Source organism: Pteronotus mesoamericanus, unplaced genomic scaffold (genome assembly GCF_021234165.1).
Source record: "Pteronotus mesoamericanus isolate MK-2021 breed Mesoamerican mustached bat unplaced genomic scaffold, CSHL_Meso_final scaffold_476, whole genome shotgun sequence".
In the NCBI taxonomy this organism is placed as follows: domain Eukaryota; kingdom Metazoa; phylum Chordata; class Mammalia; order Chiroptera; family Mormoopidae; genus Pteronotus; species Pteronotus mesoamericanus.
In genome coordinates this window covers 972765-996235 of record NW_026555318.1, presented here as the reverse complement: position 1 = coordinate 996235, position 23471 = coordinate 972765, and the positions used below count along the sequence as shown (strand labels likewise).

Sequence of the window (23471 nt, the reverse complement as noted above, 5' to 3'; positions counted from 1 at the left end):
TCAAATGTCAAAGCAGGGGGCGGGGGCAGGGAAAAGGCAAAAACAAATAGAGCACAAAATAGACAAAAGAGCAATGATTTGTAGAAAAATCATTTGGAAAAATCATTTGGGAAAAATCAGGCAGCCAATCTAAAGGAAATCAACACTGGCATAAAAGGAAATGAGGCGGGGGGCCCCTCATTAGAGGAAGAGTCTGGATTAGCTAACAGAGAGAACTCCCCAATGGGCAGCTTAAGAAGACAACGGTCTTTCCTTTGTGTGGCTGACAGACTGAATGCCTGCTGGTGGCTGTAAAACACGCCAAGGGCCCTCCATTCATTCGTCAGCACTTAAGTATTGAGCACCAACTGTATGCTAGGCACTGGGTTAGACCCTGATGACACAGAAAATCAAAATGATCCCAGCCTTCAAAGGACTCCCAAGGAGCTAAATGTAAACAGGTCACCTTAGCCACTCCGTATACAGGAGTGTTGGCGGAGTGGTTGTTCAGGAAACGGTCCTTCATCTGAAAAGCTTTCTATCCCCCAAGCTAGCACACAGGGTGGGCTCAGGAAAGGCACCCCAGCAGCATTCTTGACCACTTTCCCCACCAGAGAAAGGAAGAGTGGCCAAACAGTCTCACTTATGAAGGCTTGTGCCACCAAAGAAGTCTTCTGGGAGGGGACCAGAGAGATGTCAACATTCCTAATTAGTTACCATCCCACATGCCAGGACCACTGCCCTTTGCTTGGTTCCCCTTACTCCCCTCCTCCAGCTTTTCTCAGTGTCATTCTTCTTCCTTTACCCCGGCCTGACCCACCTGCTTGCCACCCAGCCATGCAATGCAGTGGCCGGTCCGCTGCTTGGCAAGAAAAGAGCTCGCAATCCTGGGCCGCTGCCACGGCCAGTTTTCACTTCCTCCCTCCCCCACCTCCCTCCTTTCCCTGCCCACCTCCCCACGCCCACCCTGCACACTGAGACAGGGACTTCCCACACCCAAGACCGGCTCAACCCCTTGCTTTCTCCTGCCTTCAGCGTATGGGCATTGTAGGACTGGTTGACTGAAGAGGGGCGGAGGAACCCGAGTGAGGTGGGGGACAGTAGAAATAAGGCTTCAAAATAAAGCCTGCGTTTGTGTATGTGTGTGTGTGTGTGTCTTCCCAGAATGCTCCCTCCCTGTCAGCCAGAACGTGCTGCAACAGGACGGCCTCAGAGCTCAGCACTTGGGCTGGGGCTGGGTGGAAGCCCCGCCCCAGCGGCAGGAAAGACCGGAATGCGTTGTCTCTTCTCTCAGACCAAGGAAGTGTCTGCACTTTTATTAAGTACCTATTACATGCCTTCCAGGCACTGAGGGTACAGAAAAGAATCAGAAAATGATGTTTACTATAATCAGCTGGCTGTATGGGGCATGTGGTCTCATGGGGTGAGGAGGTGACTGGGGATAAGGGGTCGGGCTAGAGGTGTGGCGATAGTCTCCCCTGTAGCTCGAACTTGAAGGAAGGGCCACAAGACCACCTCACTCAGTCCCCTGCCTCCAAGCCTTTAAAGGTAGGGATTTCTGTTTGCCAGATCTCCAGAAAAGGAGATTCTCCAGCCTCCCTTGTATAAGGACATCCAAATACCCTTAGTCTACCACTGGTAAGTTCCTTCTGACGTTTAACCTCCATTCATATTTCTGCAGTTTAAACTCATTTCTCTTGCCCAAGGTTTAGTGGAAGCAGAGTCCTCGGGCCACCAAGAACACATATGGTTTATTCAACTTTGCAGTTTTCTGGGGCCTCAGAGAAAAGAAGGAAAGAGCGTCGAGTGGCCCATCCCAAACTGCTCCAGAGACAGAATTTACTGGCAAATAGGGGTCGGATTGGGGTGTTAGTTGGTGAGGGAGGGGAATCAGTGAGAGGTGGGGAGGAGGCATGTCCCTGGGGGAAGATGAACAACAGCCAGGGGCCTCCTCCATTCATTTGCTTCCCTGGTCCTCCACAGGCCTCTGGGCCATATAAGGATATGGAAGAGATTCTGTTCCCTTTTCAAACTCAGCCCTTTTTCTGGGCCCCTTCCCCAGACAAAGGCAGGCAGAGATGTAGGTCTACAAAAATCACATGCACACCCACCCACGGCGTCTGTGCCCATGCCTCGGGGATATACAATCATGGCACAGATTTAGACTCACAAACGCCAGCCCTATCAGCTCTCTCTCCAGCACATACGAGTTCGCGCGCCCGAACACACACACACACACACACACACACACACACACACACACACACCCTTCTCTCCTCTTGGGCCTAAGATGGCCTTAGGAATGGCCACCTCTATCAAGAAAGACCTGGTGAGCAGAAAGGTTGCTAAAGGTGGTCCCTTTTCATCACACAGCAGCTCTCCCTGGCATTACAGCAGTGGGAAGGAGAACAGACAGCAGGATTCCAGTCCCCAAGGCAGGCTAAAATCAAGGGCAATGCAAAAATCAAGAGGCACCTTTAAAAAAGAAAAAAAGATCTGGGCCCTCGTGGTTCAGTCGGTTGGAGCATTGAAACATGGGTGTGAGAGAGAGAGACCTCCATCAGCTGCCTCTCACATGGCTCCTAATGGAGACCTGGCCTGCAACCCAGGCCCGTGCCCTGACAAGGAATTGAACCAGCCAACTCTCAGTTTGCAGGCTGGCACTCAATCTATTGAGCCACACCAGCCAGGGCAAGAGGCATCCTGAACATGGGCTTTCTCTCAGCCAGGGGAGAGCCATCCATAGGGCGGGGAATGGGCTTCTGCCCTGGCTCCTTTGCACGGCCCCCACATGGTCCTCCTGGGGTCGCGCCCCCCACACAGGGCCAGGGGAGCACGCCTACACAGAGTTCACTCATCTCCCCTCCGAGACCACATTCTAGGTACCGGGCACTCTGGATTTCCTTGCCCAGTACTGACCCTTCCTTGCTGGTAGGGCCTGCAGGTCCCTTACTCTGGCCTTTCCTCCTGAGAATGGACAGCAGCACCACACACTGTACGTGCACATTTAGGCAACGGGTGACAAGGGGGCAGTTATCGGGGAGAGATGGACACAGCCCAGACATGCAAGCTGAGGTATCTATACACACGTCCTGGAGGCCCTCTGCGGTGTGGGCGGAGCCAGGGAGCGAAGGAAACAGGAGATGGTCCAGGGGCTGCGGGTCAGGGGACAGTTGTCCCCAGACGGCCGTGTTCTGAGAAGGAGCCAAAACTCTCAGTTCCATCCTGGCCCCTAGGTTCATCATGGAGGTAGACCTGTCTTATTTAACAATTCGTTAATCTTATTTGTGTATATTAGTTGTGTATCTTATTTAACAATTCGTTAGCTTGATCTGTAAGTTACTTAGATCCATGTACCTGAGACTCCATTTACACTCCTGCCCCCGCCCTTGGGTTTGGAGTCGGAGGACTTGGTCAGAGCGATCCCCGAGCCGGGAGAGGACACTGGCTGTTGCAGAAGGGCCTCTGGTGCGAGAGGGCACAAGCATCCCCCAGGGCAGGGGCAGGGTGGGATGGCACCAGGCCTTGGGTAGGGGTGCCCTTGCCTTTTTGCCGCCCTTTGTCCAGGACGAGAGCCTGGAGGCCAGAGACTGCCCAGAGCCTGGCCTGGTCCTTTGGGTGTGTGCCCAGCCATGGAGGGGGTCTTAATTACAGAGGTAGCTCCAGCAACACTTCACTGCAAGACGTGTAGGCGGGGATGGAATGTCAAAGGGAAAACAGGGAGACAAGAAAACAGAGATAGGACAGGCCAGAAATAGCACAGGCCCGGGTGAGATACCAGGGGCTGGTGGTAGTGCAGGGAGCAGCTGGGGGAGGTCAGGACCTCCCCAGAGAAGGTCTATCCAGGGTTTGCCCTCCCTTGCCCACCCCGACGCCCGCCAAGGGGCAATTTCAGGACTTCAGGAGCCCAACAGGGTGAGCTGAAAACAGCAGGATTGTATTCTGGCCCTGGGTCTTCCCTACCTCTCTGAACACCCTCTTCCCCTCCTGAGTGATGGGGTGGGGAAAAGAGCAGGGGAGATCTTGCCACCTGAGTCACCCCCCTCCCTGCTGATGGCCTGGGCAACACCACGCACAGGGCCCCACCCACGTGCCAGCCGGCCTGCGCTCCCCTCCCCCACAAGCCAGGAGAGCTGCCTGCCCTGACAGGTGCCCTTGCCGCAGAGAGGCCACCCCTCCGCACACACACGCACACACACACACACATACACACATGCACACACCACGGCAGGAACTTCTTTCCTCCCCCACCTGTCGAGAGTCCTTGGGAAGAAGAAGAGGGAATAGTGTAATCAGCCTCCTTCCTTGCACAGACGGGGAAACCGAAACTCCTGATTCACTCATCAGGAGATGAATGAACTTCCCTAAAATCACACAAGCAAATTCCTGGCCGGGCTGGGACCTGAAACCCTGTCTCCTGCCCCCCAGCTCTCCCCTCCAGCCCCTCTCAGAGGTCTCAGTCAGTAACCCCCCTTCACTTCCTCTAAACCCTCTGGAGCCTGAGAGGGCATCTCCCAGCGCCATGACCATCAATTATGCACAGAGACCCTTCCCCCAGCTCGCCGGCCGGGCCACCTCCCTGGCGCCGGGCTCCAACCCCACCGTGGTGGTGGGAGCTGGAGCCAGGACTTCCCCCGGCCTTGTCCATTAATCCCACGTTCCCCAGTCCCCTCCCTTGGCCACCAGGGAATTTGAGAGTTGAGATCCTTGAATATTTCATCAGCACTTCAACCTCCAGTTTAAGAAGCAGACAACTTAGAGCTCATGGTTAATGTATGGCCCCAGTCCTGAGGAGGAGGGGCAGGGAGCGTGGGGGCAGCGGGTGAAGGCTGGACCCATCTGTGAAGAGGGTGCTGAAGAGAAGCCAGCTGCACCTGAAGGATGTATAAGGGGGGTTGGGGGAGAGACCAGGGATATTTTTTTTTGAGGATACCATTATATTACATTTTTTAAAAAAGGTTATCAAAATAATTGTGCTAAAGGTTGAAGTCATGTGACAAGCATTTTCTGACTTTATTCCTGTCCCTGTCTCTCTGTAACTTGGGGCATAACTTCATTTGACAATATTAATGGGAAGTTCCCCAAGGCCGTGAGGATCCCTACACCCAGGCCAGGGAGAGAGCCAGACTCCCCACTTATGTTGGCTGAACCTTGAGCCTTCCCAATCTCCTCCTCCAGGAAGGCCACAAGGATTTAGCCAAGTAGTCAAGGGAAAAGGAAGGAATCTCCAGTGATCCCCTCTTACTTCGATCCAGGAACATAACATCACCCTTCTAAAAGGAAAGATGGAAAGATGGAAAAGGTGACCCAAAATGGAAAATGTCAAATTCTCTTGGTCTCTTCTTTGTGAAAAAACCTTAGTGAGTTCTTTCACAGATTCAGAGGATCAAGCATATGTGTGTGTATGTGGTGGGGGGAGGGGTGCAGTAAACCAGCGTGTATGTCCTCCCCCTTACCTCAGTTTCCCCACCTGAGTCATGGGGGTGACAGATGCTCCCACACCAAGGGCTGTTTGGGGGACAAGCAAGATGCTATCCAGGCACCCCGGCGCCAGGTGGGTCCCAGGCAAGTGGTGATTATGGGGTGATGAGGCTGCCCGGGGTCTGGGATGGGGCTGAGTGGGGTGGGTGGCCCAGCCCCCGGCACACTCTCCGTGTGATTCCCAGTCGCCTTGGAGCCTGACCCTGGGAAGGGAGCTGGGCAGGACTCGGCCAGCCCACCTTCGAGTGAGCCCGGCCCTGCGGGCCCAATCTACCCTCTCTGGGCCTCAGTTTCCCCATCTGCGAAATTGGGGGCACGTGCCAGCGCTGCCCTTGGCGAGAAGTCGCGAGCGAAGGCCTGGATGACGGCCTCGGCACGGGGAAGCTGTGGGGCGCCTGGGCCCTGCCGCAGCCAGGACCTCCCCAGTCAGGCTACGCGGTTGGCCCCAGCCTATCTGACACAGGAGGGTGTCATTCTTTGTCCCCAGGGGACTCTACTCTCCAAAGAAGGGGAACAAGAGGGTAAGACTTCAAGAACAATTTCTCAAATCTAAGGGGGGAATTTCTTCCATTGGAATTTACTGGAATTTTAGGGAAGGTCATGAGACTCACTCCACCTCACTTGACCATCACTTTTCAGGATGCAGGAAGAGGCTAAGCTACATGATTTCAGCAAACCTGTCCCCAGGCCCCCTAACATCCCACCCCATCTCAGGGGGGTGACAATGGGGACAGGACTGGCTCTGGGGTCAGGCCTGAGAGAGGGCCCATGCCTGCCCGCCTGCCCTTCCTGCCTCTCTTCCCTTCTGGAACTCCGTGTCTCCTGAGGTGGCCGTGGCAATGTGGGCCTTTAGTCTCCACATCTGGCCCTCACCTTCCTCCCTTTGGTCCCGGCAGACAGCCTAAAGGGACAAAGCCAACACCGGAGACCAGGGCGGCATTCTCATCTTCCTCTCCCTTCCGTGAGCAGCATGGTTTGGGGAGAAAAGGTTCAGATGCAGCGCAGCCATCTCCCTGCTTGAGGAACCTTGGACAAGCTGCTTCTCCTTTACATCTATATTGCAAGGCTGTTCTGAGTGTTAAAAAGAACCTGCTAAATGTCTAGCACGTAGTAGGCACTCAATACATTGTAATAGTGATGCTTTCCTTAGGATGGAGTCTTTCTGGGTCCGGGACACCTTTGTGGCATCTGAGTCTGGCCTCTGTGGTGATCCCTAACCTTCTACCCATTTTCTACAGATGTTATGACTGATGAGGTGCTGGGTGGGGTAAGAAGTGAGACAGCTGTGGAGGAGGGAAGAGCGCCTAGGCTGGGTGGGGTTGGGAGGACGGGCTGGAGGGCCCTAGAGGGCCCACGCTGGGACTTGCTGGGACTCCGTCTCACCGGTTTGGGGAGCCGGCCCAGCACTGGGGAGAGGCTGGCATTGGGGAAACCAGGGAGGGGCCGGCGCCGCCTGGGAGAGAGGAGCTGAGCATGGCAGGCTGGCCGGGAGGGCTGGGCTGGCGGCCTGTGTGGGGGACTGGTGCCTAGAGAGGCGCCAGGCTTGTGCTCCCAGGGGGTACCCTCCTCACACATACTCAGCAAAGTCACTCCCAGACGCACACTTGGACGTACATGTCAACACGCTTCTTAAACTGCAGCCACTCCGTTCTCTCCATCCTTTTACTCAGCTCTATTTTCCCATCTTATTTATCTAATAATATATTTTGTAACATTTATTGTTGACTGCCTGTCTCCCGGCTGGAACGCACGCTCCACCAAGGCAGGGTGCTTGGCCTGCTTTGCCCACTAGTGTACGCCCAGCACCAGTGGGTGCTCAATAAATATGTCCTGAGTGAGTGAATGGACCCCCCCCCCCCAGATTCATATTCACAAATGCACCGGGACACTCAGGGACACATGCACAGGGACACGCTCAGGCACACTGCCACGGAGGACATCCTGACACAGGCACACACTCGCACCTAGCCTCGCACAGCCGCACAACACACAAGCATGCAAACCTTTGCACTCCCGCACAGCAGCGTGTTCAGATCCCACCCATCCGTTCAGATTCCAAGGCTCCTAATCACAGACATGCTCAAGCACATCCTCGCTCCCCGCCCTCTGCAGTGCCAGCCCCAGAGGACAGCCCCTCCCAGCAGCGGGGGCAGAGCCTTGTTGGAAGCTAACACAGCAGCTCCAAAGGGGTGGGGTCGGGCTGAGCCACCCTGGCACCTGAGAGCTCTCAGGAGACGCTACCACTGCAGACCCGCCTACAGGAGGGAGGAGTGAGGTCACCTTCACCCCGTTGACCCCACCCACCTGCGCTCCAGACTCAGACTCTGGCCTTCCCACCCTCGTCATTACGGAGGCCCAGGAAAGGGGTTTGGGGTGGGGTAGGGAGTTCTCCGGGGCCCAGGCCAGGTCACCTGGCACAGAGGAAGGTAGGGGTGTGGAAGGTGAGAACTAGGCTTCTCAGCTTTACCTCCGCCCTACAGTAACAGAGAAGGCTCCCCGGCCAGCCTGCCCCTAGGCCAGAAACTGGGAGTGGGGCAGCACTGCCACCTGGCAGGCCTTGGCCCAGGGTCCCTTCCCAAAGAGCCCCCTGCTTCCCTGCTTCCACATTGTGGAACACGGTGAGTCACAGGGCTGGGTGACAGCCATCAGACACCCCTCCCACCCCACATCTCCAGACTCTCTGCCCCTCTAGTCAATGCAAGATTGGGCAGGACAGTCTGGCAGTCCGACCGTCACTGAGGAGTCTCAGGTCATCAAACCGCAGTCCTAGGGCTCGTCGGCCGCTGAGAGGCTGTGTTGTGGAAAATGGGCTGGGCTGGCAGGGCATGCTCACTCTGACTCCAAGGAACCTGGGTCAACGCTTGGAAAGTAAAAACCGGAAATAAATGCCCTTGGCCCCTTTCACTCATTCACCACATTCCACGAGGGAAGCGATGCTGAACTAACAAGGAAAACACAGGACATCCCATAAGAAACCCGGAAACCACCGTGCTCCCAGGATTCTAGGTGGGACCTGCGTCCTTACGCCCCCTGGTGGCCGATTTGCAATGACAAGCTGCTGCTCCTCATGGTCGCAAATGCCCAAGGTCCGCAGAGGCCAGACTGTGCTCCCTCACCTGCCTCCGCGTTTACAGATGAGTGGAGACGGGGGCAGAGGGAGGGAGGGAAGGATATGCACCCTCACCATTCAGCCCAGGGCCTTGTAGTTCATTCAACAAGAAACATTTATTGAGCACCCGTGGCCAGTGTGCTAGGGACCGCTGGACTAACCGGCCCAGCGTTCTTTGGGACGCCAGCTGCCCCTCTGCTGTCCCTGCAATTCAAGCCGAGACCCCAACGGGGAGGAGCTGGAATCGTCTCCCCAGGAGAAGAGCACCGGGAGGAGGGCAGGCTGCCCGCCGCTGCAGCGCCGCCATCCTGGGTCCAGAGACCCAGTGAGGAGGCCAGAGGGGTCCATGGAGCGGCGCTCACCGGTGGGACCGGATAGCGCCTGTCAGCTATGTCCGTTTCATATTTTTAATAAATAGTTCTTGCTGCTGCTCAGGCTGGTGAGGGTGGTCCCATCGGGCCCAGGCTTCCCAAGCTGGTGAGAGGTGCGGGGGTGGGTGGCCCTCTCCTCATGCTAGTTCAGGCTCTGGCTCTGCAAAGGAAAGGAAAGAGCGTTAGGGTTTTTAGCCCCCCACCCCTGCCCCCACTCCCAACAGGTGGCTGGGTGCTGTCCTGTGGGGAGGCAGGGCAGGCAGGAGTATGGGTCCCCAGGACCAGGTCTCAGCTGGTCCCTGCTCCCAGGAAGGAGGCGACCCCCTACTGAGTGGGTCAGGGGTTGCCATTGGCCTGGACGCCCCCAGAGGGAGTGGGTCCCAGCATCCAACATGCATATTCCCCTGCCTCTGCAGCCCGGTGCCTGGACCCTTCCGTCCCCAGCCTCCATCCCAGGCTGCACCCCGACGCCTCCCCCACAGCTCACGTCACTGACCAGCCTCAGCCTCATCGCCCTTGGCATCCAGCTCCTGCCACCAGTCAGCGTAGATGCCCTCCTCATAGTCGCCCTCCCCTTCAAACTCAGCATCCGATGGGTGGTCCTTGGGCTCCACGGGCGGCTCTGTCTCCTCGAGCTCCATCTAGAGCAGCCCCAGGGTTGGGGGAGAAACCAGGTCACAGAAGGCACAAACCTGGATCGGCTCCCACCCTGGCCAACGGGTCCTCCCATGTGGTCTCTGTCTCAAGATCACATGCAGGAACAACGTGAGGGCTTCACCCACAAAGTCCTGTCCCCAGGCTGCCCCTTCCCTGAATGGATACATGGGGCCAGACCAGCAAAGATTCAGTGTTGGCATAGCATCGCCTTCTCCACAGCCCACCTTGGAAGTAAAAACAGCCCTGCAAGAATACGCTAGTCCATGCACACTGTCTGCTGGTGCTATTCCCCGCCAGGAACTCCTTTACCTCTACTCCCACCCCGTGCCTGGATAGCTCCCGTTCATCCCTCCAACCCCAGGTCTCAGCGCTGGGACACAGCCCTTGTCGTGACCCTGGCTGGGTGAGGGGTCCTCTGGTGCCCTATGCTGACCTCTCCCACAAGGAAAGGGGTTTTGGGCCTCCCCCTGCCCCCCACTTGGGAAAGGGACTGTGACTCTCATCAATTTACCACCAGCCCCAAACACGACGTCTGGCAAACAGCAGGCAGTACACTGCAGTAATCAAAATGGCTGCGACTTGCTGAGCATCTACTACGTGCCCACTCTGGAGGTGGCGCTTTACAAACTTTCTTTATCTCATTTCATTCTGACCATGTGGTGTGAGACGGGCATTACTCTCCCCAGTCAGTGGATGAAGAAAGGAAAGTGTGAGGACTGTCTAAGACTTGGCCCGCTTGGGAAGTGGTGGAGCCAAGTCTGGCTCGCACCAGCCTGGATGCTAAGAGTGTAGACCCAGCCCCCATTTCGATGAGAGCAGTGTGGGTGCTGGAACAAAGGAGGGGGTGGATAAAGACGCACTGGGCAGGCACAGCTGGGAGAATTTCAGTTCTTAAACCCTCACTCAGAATCAATGTAACACCCTGTGGTCCTTCCTTCCTGGTGTCCTGCGCTCATTCCTTCATTCACTGGTTCATTCACGCTCAGTTTCTGAGCGCCAGCTCTGTTGGGCCAGGGGCTGTGGGAGAGCTGGGAATAACCTGGTCCCCCATCCTGGGGCACAGCTCTCTAGGAGACGGGCTGGAGAAGAGGGCTGGGGTGCGATGGACCGGGATGGCACGTAAGCCCAGGCCCAGGGAGGCACAGAGGGTCAGGGTTGGCACTGCAAGCCCGGAAGACAGAGCCGGGGCACGCGGCAAGGGCTTCCTGGAGGAGGCAGCCCCAGAGCTGGGCCCAGGAGAAGCACGATTCAGACATACAGAGAAGGGGCCCATGAGAACACTGAGCCGGGAGACAAGGGCAGGTATAGACAAAGGACAGAAGAATCTCTCCTGCTTCACAACAGCTGACTGCCGGGCTGACCTTTGCTGAAGTGGCCGAAGGAAGATCAAGCGGTCTCCAGCACCACCCAGCCCTGGAGGGCACAGGGGTCACTTACCTCATCATCTGACTGCAGGTACATGTGCGCAAACTCCAGCAGCTCCCGCAGCTCAGCCGTCTGGTTGTGGTAGAGCGTGGCCTCCTGGGAGGAGGAAAGGTCAGCGAGGTGAGCCCGACCCCGCTGCCAGAGGGTGGACGAGCCAGAGCTCCTGGGATTTGGGTCCTCTGGCCCTTTCCCAGCTCAAGGAGCCTGGAACAGGTATCAGCTCCCGTGCTGACTGAAAAATTGAGGCTGCTTGGAGTGCTGGGTTAAGAAGGATTCTGAGGGCTGAGAAAGTGCCTCAATTGATGAGCAATGTCTGCCACTGACAAGGAAATGGGCAGAGCACCATGCGCCCCCCCATTTTCCAGTTGCCCCAGACTCCCAAGGAGTTTCTCAGTTGGTCCAGGGTGGGGTTCCCTGGGGAAGAAGGGCAAAGGCCAGCAGTGAGGATGATGAGGGTGGGGAGATGAGCAGGCAGGAATGAAGAGGTATTTTTACACCTCCCACATCCCAGGCTGTGCTGGCAAGGCAGGTAGTACCACCCCCACGTTGCAGGTGAGGCAACAGATTGAGAAAGTGCCAGCCGTGTTCCCAGGACCACAACACTGGTGGAGATGGGTTCGAACCCAGGCCTCCAACCACAGCCCACATATTTTCTTTTCACTTCCCATCTTGCCTTCCGAGGAAGCCAGAGATTTTGATCAAACCACATGGTCCCAAGGGTGCCTCGAAAGGCGATGCCCACCTCCCGGGGCTGGAAGTCCTCCTCCTCGAGGCCCCAACGAGCCCGGTGGAAGCGGTAATACACCAGGTTCTGTTGCATGACGCTGTCCTCAGGGTCGAAGAGCATGTAGCTGGCGGCGCTGCGGGCGGCCTGGCGAACATCGTTCACTGCAGACAGACGAGGAGTGAGGGGTAGCCCTGGCCCTGCCCCTCCTTCACCTCACCCACCTGTCTCCCATTCAGTCCAGCGTCCCTGCCCCCCCAGCCGTCTTCCAGACTCCCTTTCGGCATCTCACCGCACCCAGCGGCGCTATAAGCAAGGACGTATTGGGCACTTGCTGTGTGCCAGGCCCTCGTTTAAGACTCAACATTATTGTCATCCTCGTTTTACAGACATAAAATTCAAGGCCCAGGGAGGTGAGGTAAGCTGCTCAAACCCACACAGCGGGAGAATAATGTGACTGAGGCCAGTGGTGGCCCTCAACTTCTTAGCCGGCTGGACCCATGAAGGGCCTCCTGGCCCCTTGGCCCTCAGCCCCTCCGCTCCGACTGCCGCCTCTGTCTGAATCCTGGCATCTCTGCATTGCAGGGACCCTGGAGACTGTCCGTCCCACCCCGCCTTGAGGCTGGGGTCTCCCTCAGATGAGGAAAGCTTTAGGTCATTGTGCTACTTTTTATTAGCTATGTGACTAATGGCCCCCTGTCCTCTATGAGCCTCAGATTCCTCATCTGAAAAAGGGGCCGGTAAGGTCAGCTGCAGGGGTTGGTGAGAGGATCAAGTGAGAAACAGACGCGGCAGGGCTTTGTAAACGGCCAAGTGCTGTGCCGTTGTTGGCAATCTAGTCATTTACTCAAGAGGCCTTGGAATCGCCCTGGTGGGTATGGCTCAGTGGACTGAGTGCTGGCCTGTCAACCAAAGGGTCGCTGGTTCAATTCTGGGTTTCAGGCCAGGTCCCCATGAGGGGGACTTGAGAGGCAACCACACATTGATGTTTCTCTCCCTCTTTCGCCCTCCCTTTCCCTCTCTAGAAATTAAAAAAAAAAAAAAAAAAAAAAAAAAAAAAAAGGCCTTGGAATCTTCCCCTGAGGCTGCTCCCCATTCTCTGTTCTCTCCCATAAACCTCTCACCTGCCCCCACCAAGCTCATCACTTTCCCACTGCCCAGGGGCCTCCATTCTGAGGGATGGCCCCCCAGGACTCTGTGAAGCTCCCAGGGCAGTGCCCTCAGCTCCCCCTGCCCCACCCCTGCCCCGCCCCCAGCCCACCAGGAGGCTCACACTTATAGTAGGCAAACTGCAGGTAGTGATACATGGTGGCCACAAACTTCTCCACGAAGTAGCCACCCACATTGGGGGTCAAGTTGGCCTCACAGTCCACCTTGCACTGCAGAGATTCTGCAAAGAGATCTGTGGGGTGGGAAGCAGAGGTGAGGAGCTGGTGGTGTGCTGAACCCCGCAGACGGTGTGATGGAGGCGACCTCCAGTCCCAGCCCTGCGCGCAGAGCCCGGTGCAATCGCAGGAGGTGAGAAAGGTAGGGTAGGTGACGCCGAGGAAGGCCGCTGCGGACAGGGCTGACTTTCTGCCCGCAGCTGGGCTCCCTGGAAGAGTGGCAGGTGAGGTTTGGAGGCAGGATGGAGGCCCAGATGGAAAAGCTCAGGGCAGCCCTTTCTGCTTCCCCCCAAGGGACCCGGGCAGTTAGTGACCCCCAGACTATGTGATTTCTGGCCACACACTGCTTTTGGTACACGTGTGCTGGGCTGTTTCCAATCTTGGCTGGGCACCTGTGTACCTGTGTTGACCCCTGCCTGGGAAGTGTGTGAACCCAGCCTCCCCAGACCCTTCTGGGTTGGCACTTCTCTCTCCACCAAGCACCTTGGACACGCCTGACCAGGACCTCCTGCCCCCAGCGGCAGGGGATCTGTTACACTGTCTCTCTCGGCCAACTGCACGCCCCATGTTCCCAGAGGTGGGGTAACACGGACTCCTGACAAAGCTCTTTGTAGGTGCTCCATAGGTGTGTTCAGGGGCCTGAGATGTTCTGAGCAGGGCCCAGGGGTGGTTGGAAAGGATGCTCCATGGACCTAGATGGCGGTACCTGCTATGGCAGGGTAGAAGTCCTTGAAGTCCACCTGCTCATGAGCGCCCTCGCAACTGGCCAGACACCGGGCAAAGATAGCCAGGTACTCGGCCAGGGCCCGCTCCATGTCCTCAGCGCTGCTGCGGAAATCCCCGCTGTTGTAGAGCTTCACCGCCCGGAGGAACACGGCCTGGAGGGGAGCGTGCTAGGGGTCAGAGGGACACCGAACACTGCCCTCCTCTGCAAGTCCTATGGGGGGATTAGGGAGGCGCTTCGGAGCCAGCCCTCCCCCGCATCCCACCTCGTAGGGCTGCGCCTCCAAGTCGGTGAGGGGCTCCTCGGTCGCGTCCAGCAGCCCCCGGTAGTAGTTGAGATACTTGGCGGTTAGCTCGTGCTTGGGGTTCTTCTGTAGGAAGGTGTAGGCCGCGGCCAACGCCTTCTCCAGCCGATTTGCCTGTGGGGTGGAGACAGAGTGGGTCGGTAGGGCCAGAGGCCGCAGCCCTGGGCGCACAAGCGGGCTTGGGGATCGATGCCAGCAACCGGTCCGCTTAACAGACGGGAAACCCGACGCTGGCTGGGAGCGAGGAGGCCGAGCGGGGTGCGGGAGCGGGCGGGGGACGCCGGGGTGGGAGCCCACCTTGAACTGGGCGTAGTGCAGGTACTGGTAGGGCAGGCGGCTCTGGAAGTCCCGCAGCAGCTGGCGCGGCGGATAGGGCACCTGGAAGGCGGGCAGCGCCCGCTTGCAGCGCCGCAGGCAGGCAGCACGCTCCAGGACATGGCCGAAGAGCTGCAGCTCGCGGGCCCACTCCTCGCGGTGGCCGCCGTCGGGGCCGGGCGCCAGCCCGAGGGCCGAGGCGGCGGGCGGCGTGGGCCCGCTGCAGTTGGCGTGGCAGAAGGCCTCGCTGTCCCGCAGCAGCCGGTGCAGCCGCAGTGCCGCTTCCAGGTAGCGCGCGCTCTCGCGCCAGCTCTCGCCCTCGTACTGCTCCAGCGCGTGCCCGTAGGCCGCCGCCAGCGGCATCAGGTCCTCGGGCGGGAAGCCCCGGAAGCTGTACTTCTCGTACTGCGCCTCGGAGCTGCCCAGCAGCAGGCACAGCAGCACCCAAGCTGTCCTCCCCATTCCCCCGCCGCGCCGGCCGGCCGGCTCACCGAGCGGAGAAAGCGCCCGAGCCCGGCCGGCAGGCGGGCGGACCGGGTAGGGGCCGGGCCGGCGTGCCCCCTGGGTCTTAGCGCCGGGCTCCCTGGCAGCCAGGCTGGCAGTGGCCTAAGTCAGGTCCCCAGAGGGGCATAGGGCTGCGTCTCCCCTTTTCAGTGAGCGCTAGGGGGTTCTCAGTTCCCTGTGTTGGTCCGGCCCCCTGTCTTTAGGGCTTCCCCTCGAGAGATTGGGAGGTTGGGGGACGCTTCCCGCAAGGTCGGGGAGCCTAGAAAACGCCACCCCACACAAAGACAGCACGACCTCAACCTTAAGGGGGTGGTCGTGAGTGCCTTAAGGTCGTAAAGTGCCACCTCCCGCTATTCTGCCCAGGCCCTGGGACCTAGTTTTCCGTTCATCACAACGCCCTTTCTGCACGCGCCCCACGCTCAGTTCTGAAGGGGTCCCTCCAAGTGTTCCCCTAGCCCGCGCCGGGGGGCGCACACCCGATTCTGTCTTGCACACACCGTCCGCTCTCACCACCTCCTCCTACTGGATCTCCATCCCACAGCAACAAGGCCTTCTGGCAGTCCAGCTTTTGCGGGGCAAAGCAGCTCCTCGGCCCGGGCTGGAGAGGCCGCGCCGGGGACAAGAGGGGCTGGAGATAGCCTCAGAGAGTGAAGCCTCGCCAGCCCCCTGAAGAGGCCTTTGATTTGGGGGGTGCCAGCAAAAGAAGAGAAGCCTCAGCCTGGCTTTAGGACCCCGGGGGCACTCAGGGTGGGGGGGGAAGGATTTTTTTTTTTTTTTTTTTGGGGTCGGAAGTCTCCTCGGACTTCTCAACTTTCTGGAACCTCCCTCTCTCGCTAGGCCCCAAGTCTCTCAGGCCGGGTGGGGGTAGAGGAGGGAATCTGGAGTTCTTTGTGATGCATTCCTCGGTCTCCAGCACTCTGAGCCTGGCCCTCTCTTCCTATTCCACCCCCGCCCTCGCCCCGCCAGCTCAGTATCCCCAGCCCCCATTCCACGTGGACCGGCCAGGGCCGGGGTGGGGAAAGAGGACAGGAAGAGGGGGAGCCAGCTCAGGGAGGAGGGGAAGGGGGGGAAAGGAGGTTGGTGGCGGCCCTTCTTTCTCTCGCCCTCACTGCCCGCCGCCCCAGATCCAGGCACCATGCTCCCGGCGGGGTCCCCCACCCACAGCAGCCTCCGTCTCCCACTGCTGCAGATGTTGCTGCTGCTCTCGCACGCTGTGGGGAGGGGGCTGGGCCGCGCCAGCCCGGCCGGGGGCCCCCTGGAAGACGTGGTCATCGAGAGGTACCACATCCCCAGGGCCTGCCCCAGGGAAGTGCAGATGGGGGATTTTGTGCGCTACCACTACAACGGCACTTTCGAGGATGGCAAGAAGTTTGACTCGAGGTAACGGGTGGGGTGGCCCCAGACTCACCACTCCTCTCCCCTGAGTGGGGCCAGGCGCTCTTAGGTCCTGGGGGTTTCTGCTGCCCTTTTGAGCTGCGTCTGTGTCAATTTCAAACCTTTGCCTCTCCAAGGACCCCAGTTTCTTTCACACAAGCTCCCCATGTTCCCCGAAGTGCGCGGTAATCAAGGTGAACTGCTCTAGTTACCATTCCTTATTTAAAGACATGGCGGGGGGACATTCTGGTCCACAGGGTTGGGGGAAAGAAGAGCGAGGTCTCTTGATACATGCGAATCCTCCTGTGGTCTCAGCCCAGACCCTACATCCCCACCCGCCTGCTTCCCTCCAGGTTCCAGCTCCAGGTTTCAGTGCCTTTGTGGTGAGAGGAGAGGGAGGAGGACTTTCCTTTGGAGGGGGTGGCAGTTAGCACCAGCAGCAGCCTTCAGTTAAGCAGCCTGCACCGTAACAAGATGGCAGGGTGGATCTGGACGTGAGGGGACCCTGTCTATCCACATGTCACCGGGTCGGACCTGCCACCCTCAGAGGGTTTGCATTCCGCTCTCCAGGTCTCTCTGGTCCCCCAGCTCCCTCCATCTTGCTTCGCTCTCAGGCCCGGGCTGCTGCCCATCTTGCCAGCCTTGGGGTTTCGGAGACCAGCTTCTGGCCTGGTCCAGGCCTTGGTCTGCTCTGGCATGTCCACTTGTATCAGTGGGGGCAGGGCAGGGCTGAACCTTGGGTCTCAGTGACACCCCCCCCTCAACACCACACCCCAAGAAGTCAGTTCCTCCTAGACCCTTCCCCAAAACATGAAACTCGGCCCATGGGAAATCCGTGGCCATGGCTTTGGGAGCAGGCAGTGTATTGGGTAAGAACACGAATTCCAGAGTCCAAGACCTTGGGTTCATATTCAGGCTGTGACCATGGATAAGAGATTTTGCCTCTTGAAGCATCACTTTTTTTTTCTAATCTGAAAAACAGAGGTTACAAACAATTTGGAAAAAGCAAGTCCCTACTTCCTAAGGCTGATGATAGGATTCAAGCAAGCTGATGAATGAAAGTGGACACAGTTGACGCAGTGCCTGGAAGTCTAAAAGGGTTCAGTACTCATTAGCCCTGACCCTGGGGAGGACCAGATGCCCAGTTGTGTTTAACTGGTGCTCAGGCCCTCACACAGCACCGTAAAGGAAGCAGGCCAGTCAGGCCAGTCTTAAGTCCAGCTCAGGGGGCAAAATGAAGTGCAGGCCGTAGCCAGCTGAGCAGTCCTGAGCCCTGACTGCCAGGAGTGGGGGAGGGGAGGGGCTTTCGGGGATGATTTCCCTGGTGGGGACTCTGGGAGCCAGGCTGCGCCCAGGTTATGCAGTGCTGAGCCTGGAAAACTTTCACAATCCATGGCCCCCTTTGATCCATCTCCCAGCCTTCCTGAGCTTCTAAAAACTTAAAATAAATGAAAACTGTAACTATAAACAAATAAAAGCCATGGCAGTTTTAGAATAGACTCTTTCAGAATTGAAAACCAATCCCAGCCCCCCACCAGCTCTGCTTCCCCTTCCTTTCTCCGTTGGCTCATCCACGGAGGCACAGGCAGGGGCTTTGGAGTTTTGCAGACCACATACTAGCTGTGACCTTGAGTAAGTCAAGTCTCAGCTTTTCCCATAAGAAAAAGGAAAACAGCCCTGGCTGGTGTGGCTCCGTGGATTGAGTGCGGGCCTGCAAACCAAAAGGTTGAGGGTTCGATTCCGTCAGGGCACGTGCCTGGGTTGCAGGCCAGGTCCCCAGTACGGGGTGCATGAGAGGCAACCACACATTGATTCTCTCCTTCTCTTTCTCCCTCCCTTCCCTTCTCTCTAAGAATAAATAAATAAAATATTTAATAAAGAAAAAGGAAAACAATTTTTCTTATAAGAAAAAGGAAAAATGTCTTAATTTTCTTAAAAGAAAAATGAAAACCATTATATCCACCTCACAGGGGAAAGAATTAAATAAGATCATGAAGGTAAAATGCCAAGCATTTAATCAGCATATCCTAAATGCTCAATCGATGTTCCTCTTCTCCTCCATGAAGTACTTGGCTTTCCTTTGCTGTCAGCAGATAGTGGCCGTAGACACGCAGGCCTGTACTCGCCCCTGTCCTAGGGGTATAAAAGCCCTGAGACTCCTTGTGGGCCTCCTGTTTGTAACAGCCCAGCCTCTTAAGTTGGGGGTCATGGCTGACCTCGGAGAGAGGTGAGGAGCGTGTGGACCTACACCTGTGTATAGAGAGGGGGTTATGCATGCGTGTATGTGTGTATGCACCTATGCCCATATGTGACCAGGGGCCGAGGGAAACATCCGGCTTTGTGTACCCTTCCCTGAAGCACTGTGTCCCATCTGTCCCCCAGCTATGACCGCAGCACTCTGGTGGCCATCGTGGTGGGTGTGGGGCGTCTCATCACTGGCATGGACCGAGGCCTCATGGGCATGTGTGTCAATGAGCGGAGGCGCCTCATTGTGCCCCCCCACCTGGGCTACGGCAGCATCGGCGTGGGTGAGAAGCGCTGGGGCGCGGGCGTGGGGACGGAGGAGCCCGTGAGGTAGAATCGAGGACCCCGTGACCCAAACAACTGAAGTTTAGAAAGGGAGCAGGGCTTGCCCAAGGTCAACTGCCTCCACAGGATGAACCGTGGCAGGTCTGGGACTCCAGTGTCTGTTTCCTGCCCCTGCGGGGGGAGGAAAGAAAATAATAATTACGGGGCCCTGGGTGGGATCACAGCTGGATTAGGAAGAAGGGGGAACTCGAGGGGTGGAGAGGGGCCCCGAGCGGGTCGCTCAGTCCTCCACCCCCACCCGGGGGGTGCCTTGGACGTGAGCTCCTGCTGCCTGGCCCTCACAGCGGGGCTCATTCCCCCGGATGCCACGCTCTACTTTGATGTGGTCCTGCTGGATGTGTGGAACAAGGCAGACACCGTGCAGGTGAGCACCTTGCTGCGCCCACCCCACTGCCCGCGCATGGTCCAGGACGGTGACTTTGTTCGCTACCACTACAATGGCACGCTGCTGGACGGCACCACCTTTGACACCAGGTAAGGGCCAGACGGAGCCCTGGGGCGCTGGGGGCTGTGGCATGAGCGGGAGTCCAGGGTCCCTCCTCTCCCTCCTCCAGCAGCGTCCCCTCTACCTCATTCTCTGCAGCTACAGTAAAGGTGGCACTTATGACACCTACGTCGGCTCTGGCTGGCTGATCAAGGGCATGGACCAGGGGCTGCTGGGCATGTGTCCTGGAGAGAGAAGGAAGATCACCATCCCTCCTTTCCTGGCGTATGGCGAGAAAGGCTATGGTAAGGGCGGGTGAGGGCTCCTGGGATGCCCCGGAAGTGGGCGGCCGCGCTCAGGTGTTCAGGCTGTGCCCTGCACAAGGGCGCCCAGCTGAGGAGGCAAGTAGGGATGAAGTCTAGCCCTTGGCGATCATCTCATTAAGACGGGGCACATTCTTCTGATTCACACAAAGTTTCAGTGGGGGCTGGTGGGTGGCCCAGGGGAAGATCCAGCTCAGGCCTCTTGGGGGGAGCAAGAAACATGGCCGCTAAGGGCAAGGAAAGGCTCTGGCGAGCAGGGTGGGACCCCTGGCCAGGGTTCTCACGGGACTTCCTGAGGCGAGGAGGAGCCAGGGTTTGCTCCCCACCTGAGTGGTTCAAGCCTATCCCTTCCCCAGGGACTGTGATCCCCCCGCAGGCCTCCCTGGTCTTCCACGTCCTGCTAATCGACGTCCACAACCCAAAGGACACAGTCCAGCTGGAGACACTGGAGCTACCGCCCGGCTGTGTCCGGAGAGCCGTGGCCGGCGACTTCATGCGCTACCACTACAACGGCTCGCTGATGGATGGCACCCTCTTCGATTCCAGGTCAGGGGGCTCCTGAGGAGGGAGGGTAGGGCCGGGGCGGGGGGCGGGGGTGAGGCAAGAAGTTGTCAGGAAGGAAAGTACCAGGTGCTGGGGTCGCCTAGGCAGCGGCTGGGGGTGGCTCTGAGCTGACGCCCTTGCTGCCCTCCCCACCTTGTGCTGCAGCTACTCCCGAAACCACACGTATAATACCTACGTGGGGCAGGGCTACATCATCCCCGGGATGGACCAGGGGCTGCAGGGCGCCTGCATGGGGGAGCGCCGCAGGATCACCATCCCCCCGCACCTCGCCTACGGGGAGAACGGGACTGGTAGGCCTGTGGTACCTCAGCTCTGCCCCAAAGCCCTCGGTGACCTGCCCCTGCTCTGCCCCTCTCCTCCCAAAAACCGGTCACCGGTTCAGTTCCTGCCACGCAGACTCCATCCTCTTCTCCAGGGCAGTCTCCCCACTCCTCCTCTTCCATACTGGAAAAGCACTCCTGAGTTTAGGGAGGGGGGATGGTTATGGAAGAACAGAAACAGCATAGCCCTAGGAAGCACAGAGACCTGGATTTGAGACCCAGCCTTGCTGGAAGCCTCAGCGTCCTCACCTATAAAATGGGACTAATCACCTTGATCAGCTGGGTAAGTTACTGGGAGGCTGCAAGATGGTGTAAAGGGCTATCTTACTGGCAGGTCCCTCCCTCCCCTGCTCCCTAGAAGGACCAATTATGTGGACAAACATCCTAGCCCATCCCATCCTCGTTGGAAACCCCAGAGCGGTTTCATGGAGACCTTGAGTGGCATCTCTGAGACTCCAGGTGACCTACTCCCCCATTCTGGTCCCAGGAGACAAGATCCCTGGCTCGGCTGTGCTGATCTTTGACGTCCATATCATCGACTTCCACAACCCCGAGGATCCAGTGGAAATTAAGACACTGTCCCGGCCCCCTGAGACCTGCAATGAGACCACCAAAAGTGGGGACTTTGTTCGCTACCACTACAACTGCTCTCTGCTGGACGGCACCAAGCTCTTCTCCTCGTGGGTCTGGGCCAGGGCCAGGGCCAGGGCCGGGCAGGGGGGCAGGCCCAGGTGAAGGGAGTCCTCAGCACCTCCTGCTCTGCAAGTCCCCATCTGTGGGGAGCGCAAGGCGCAGGAAGGGGAAGGGAGGGTGGAGCTAGCAGTAGGGAAGCTGAGCCCTCAAGGCCACACTTGAGGGGCAATGGCAAGATGAGAAGGGTGTCCTGTCTCCCTTCACTCTGCCCCGGGGGTCGGGGGTCGAGGGTCGAGGGTCGGTGGAGGGTCAGGTACAAGGAGGAGGGGCTTGGTAACAGCCCGCACCTGCATGGTGGGGGGTGGGGGGTGGGGGAGACAATGGGCTGAGAGCTGCCGGGGGACAAGGAGGGGCGCTGACCTGGGAATCTGCTCTTGCCTCAGGCATGACTATGGGGCCCCCCAGGAGGCAACTCTGGGGAACAAGAAGGTGATCGAAGGCCTGGACACAGGCCTGCAGGGCATGTGTGTGGGAGAGAGGCGGCAGCTGGTGGTCCCCCCGCACCTGGCACACGGGGAGAGCGGAGGTGAGAGGTGGAGAGTGGTCCAGTCCACCCCTTTGCTCCTCATAGATGTAAACAGCTCACGTTCCACTTTCCAGCCCCCCAGAGGGGTGACAGACGCCTGCGCGCTGGGGAGCACACGGGCTGGGCCGCAAAGCCGGCCCAGCCTCCGGCCTGACAGGGACTCTCTCCCTCTCTCCTCCCTCCCTCCAGCGCGGGGGGTCCCTGGCAGCGCTGTGCTGCTGTTTGAGGTGGAGCTGATATCCCGCGAGGAGGGGATGCCCGAAGGCTACCTGTTCGTGTGGCATGATGACCCTCCCGCCAACCTGTTTGAAGACCTGGACCTCAATAAAGATGGCGAGGTCCCCCCTGAGGAGGTGAGTGAGGAGTGCAGTCCTTAAAATAACCATCCCCACACTCTCACCCCAGCAGAAGCTACCTTGCAGGGCGGCATCTAGCAAGAACGAGGTGCGTGCCCACCGTCCTGTCTGCACCCGCGTTCCTGCCCCTCGCTGGGTCCCTGTGCCTTGGGTTCCTTGTCCCTGCCTTCTCTGCCGGCTCGCGGGCAGCCCTGGCCCTGCTCCTCTTCTCAGTCCTCAGTGGCCGGCCTCCCCTGGGGGCCCCTGCCAAAGCCACCCAAAGTGCCCAGGCAAGACGCTCATGCCCACCCTCCCCCGGCTCTCCTCTTCCCCAGTTCTCCACCTTCATCAAGGCTCAGGTCAGTGAGGGCAAAGGACGCCTCTTGCCAGGACAGGACTCCGAGAAAACCATAGGGGACATGTTCCAGAACCAGGATCGCAACCAGGACGGCAAGATCACTGTGGAGGAGCTCAAGCTGAAGTCTGACGAGGACCAGGAGCGGGTTCACGAGGAGCTCTGAGGGCTGAGCTGGGGCCTGGGCCCGGGCTCAGACGCCCACTTCTGGGCGACAGTGGGCAGGGGGGTTGACTTCCCCCAGTCACCCTCCTCTCTTCTGGGGTGAGGTCTGAGAGCATCTACAGAGGGGTCAGAGGAGACACCTCTGGCCTTCCTACCAGCCCAAGAGTAAAATCCACAGCACAGACCTCCACTCAGCTTTTCTCTTCCAATCCACACCACTACCTTACCAAGTTTTGGAGTCACCAGGCCAGCCTGGGGATGGGTGGAGGGGCGTTCCGGGCCCCTCCCCCGACACCTCCACCTCACACGGAGCTCGGCCAAGCTCAGCGTTTCTGTGTCCCCAAACTCCCCTCTATCTGTACTTTTCCTCACCCTCCCCAGTCCTGCCCCCCCCCACCCCACCCCCGTCCTCTGTCACGGCAGCTCCCTGGAGCAGGAACCTGGGCTGGCCCCGCCCCGCCCTCCTCCCACAGCCCCGGCTGCTCCAAAGGAAGGGGCAGCTCCGGGAGAGCAGCCCTAACACACTGTGCACCCCCCCCACCTGACCCGTTGCCCTCGCTGCCGGGGTGCCCCCAGGGAGCCACAGGTCAGGGCTGGCCTTTGTGTTACCTTCCATCCCTAGGGAAGGCAGCCTTCCCTAAGGGACTGAGGAAGAGGAAGAAGATAAAAGGATGGGAGTGAGGAAACCTGCATAGATGGGTCTCGGGGCTTCACAATAAAGTCCTTGGCTTGGAGCGGGGATAAACTTGGGAGGGCTCATTGGGGGCTGAGGGGTGCGGGGGGTGGGCAGAGTTCTGCACTCAAAAGGCTGAACTGGTGTCAGAT

General features: G+C 58.5%; 2 protein-coding genes across 2 annotated transcripts; one reads left to right on the top strand and one right to left on the bottom strand.

Annotated features, from left to right (window-relative positions):
• Positions 1-8660: 8660 nt before the first annotated feature.
• On the bottom strand, positions 8661-14983 carry P3H4 (prolyl 3-hydroxylase family member 4 (inactive)). The gene is made up of 8 exons (XM_054593710.1): positions 14457-14983; positions 14121-14273; positions 13838-14009; positions 13020-13148; positions 11765-11910; positions 11035-11118; positions 9437-9581; positions 8661-9100 (listed from the first exon to the last, which is right to left on the bottom strand). Exons 1-8 carry the CDS (start codon positions 14934-14936, stop codon positions 9078-9080), a joined length of 1332 nt encoding a protein of 443 aa, XP_054449685.1. The 5' UTR covers positions 14937-14983; the 3' UTR covers positions 8661-9077.
• Positions 14984-16050: 1067 nt separating this feature from the next.
• FKBP10 (FKBP prolyl isomerase 10) lies at positions 16051-23034 on the top strand. Its single transcript, XM_054593709.1, has 10 exons — positions 16051-16358; positions 18735-18880; positions 19226-19415; positions 19525-19670; positions 20045-20234; positions 20397-20542; positions 21060-21252; positions 21649-21791; positions 21981-22144; positions 22462-23034. The coding sequence occupies exons 1-10, from the start codon at positions 16114-16116 to the stop codon at positions 22645-22647; spliced, it is 1749 nt and encodes a 582-aa protein (XP_054449684.1). The 5' UTR covers positions 16051-16113; the 3' UTR covers positions 22648-23034.
• Positions 23035-23471: the final 437 nt, after the last annotated feature.

Excerpts from the sequence above, each read along its gene's own strand:
- P3H4 (XM_054593710.1), bottom strand. The coding sequence starts at position 14,936 with ATGGGGAGGACAGCTTGGGTGCTGCTGTGCCTGCTGCTGGGCAGCTCC. Across the intron at positions 13,149-13,837 it reads CTTCTACCCTGCCATAGCAG|ATCTCTTTGCAGAATCTCTG; the intron begins GTACCGCCATCT and ends CCCACCCCACAG. Across the intron at positions 9,101-9,436 it reads GGGCGATGAGGCTGAGGCTG|AGCCAGAGCCTGAACTAGCA; the intron begins GTCAGTGACGTG and ends TTTCCTTTGCAG.
- FKBP10 (XM_054593709.1), top strand. The coding sequence starts at position 16,114 with ATGCTCCCGGCGGGGTCCCCCACCCACAGCAGCCTCCGTCTCCCACTG. Across the intron at positions 18,881-19,225 it reads CTACGGCAGCATCGGCGTGG|CGGGGCTCATTCCCCCGGAT; the intron begins GTGAGAAGCGCT and ends TGGCCCTCACAG. Across the intron at positions 19,671-20,044 it reads GTATGGCGAGAAAGGCTATG|GGACTGTGATCCCCCCGCAG; the intron begins GTAAGGGCGGGT and ends TCCCTTCCCCAG.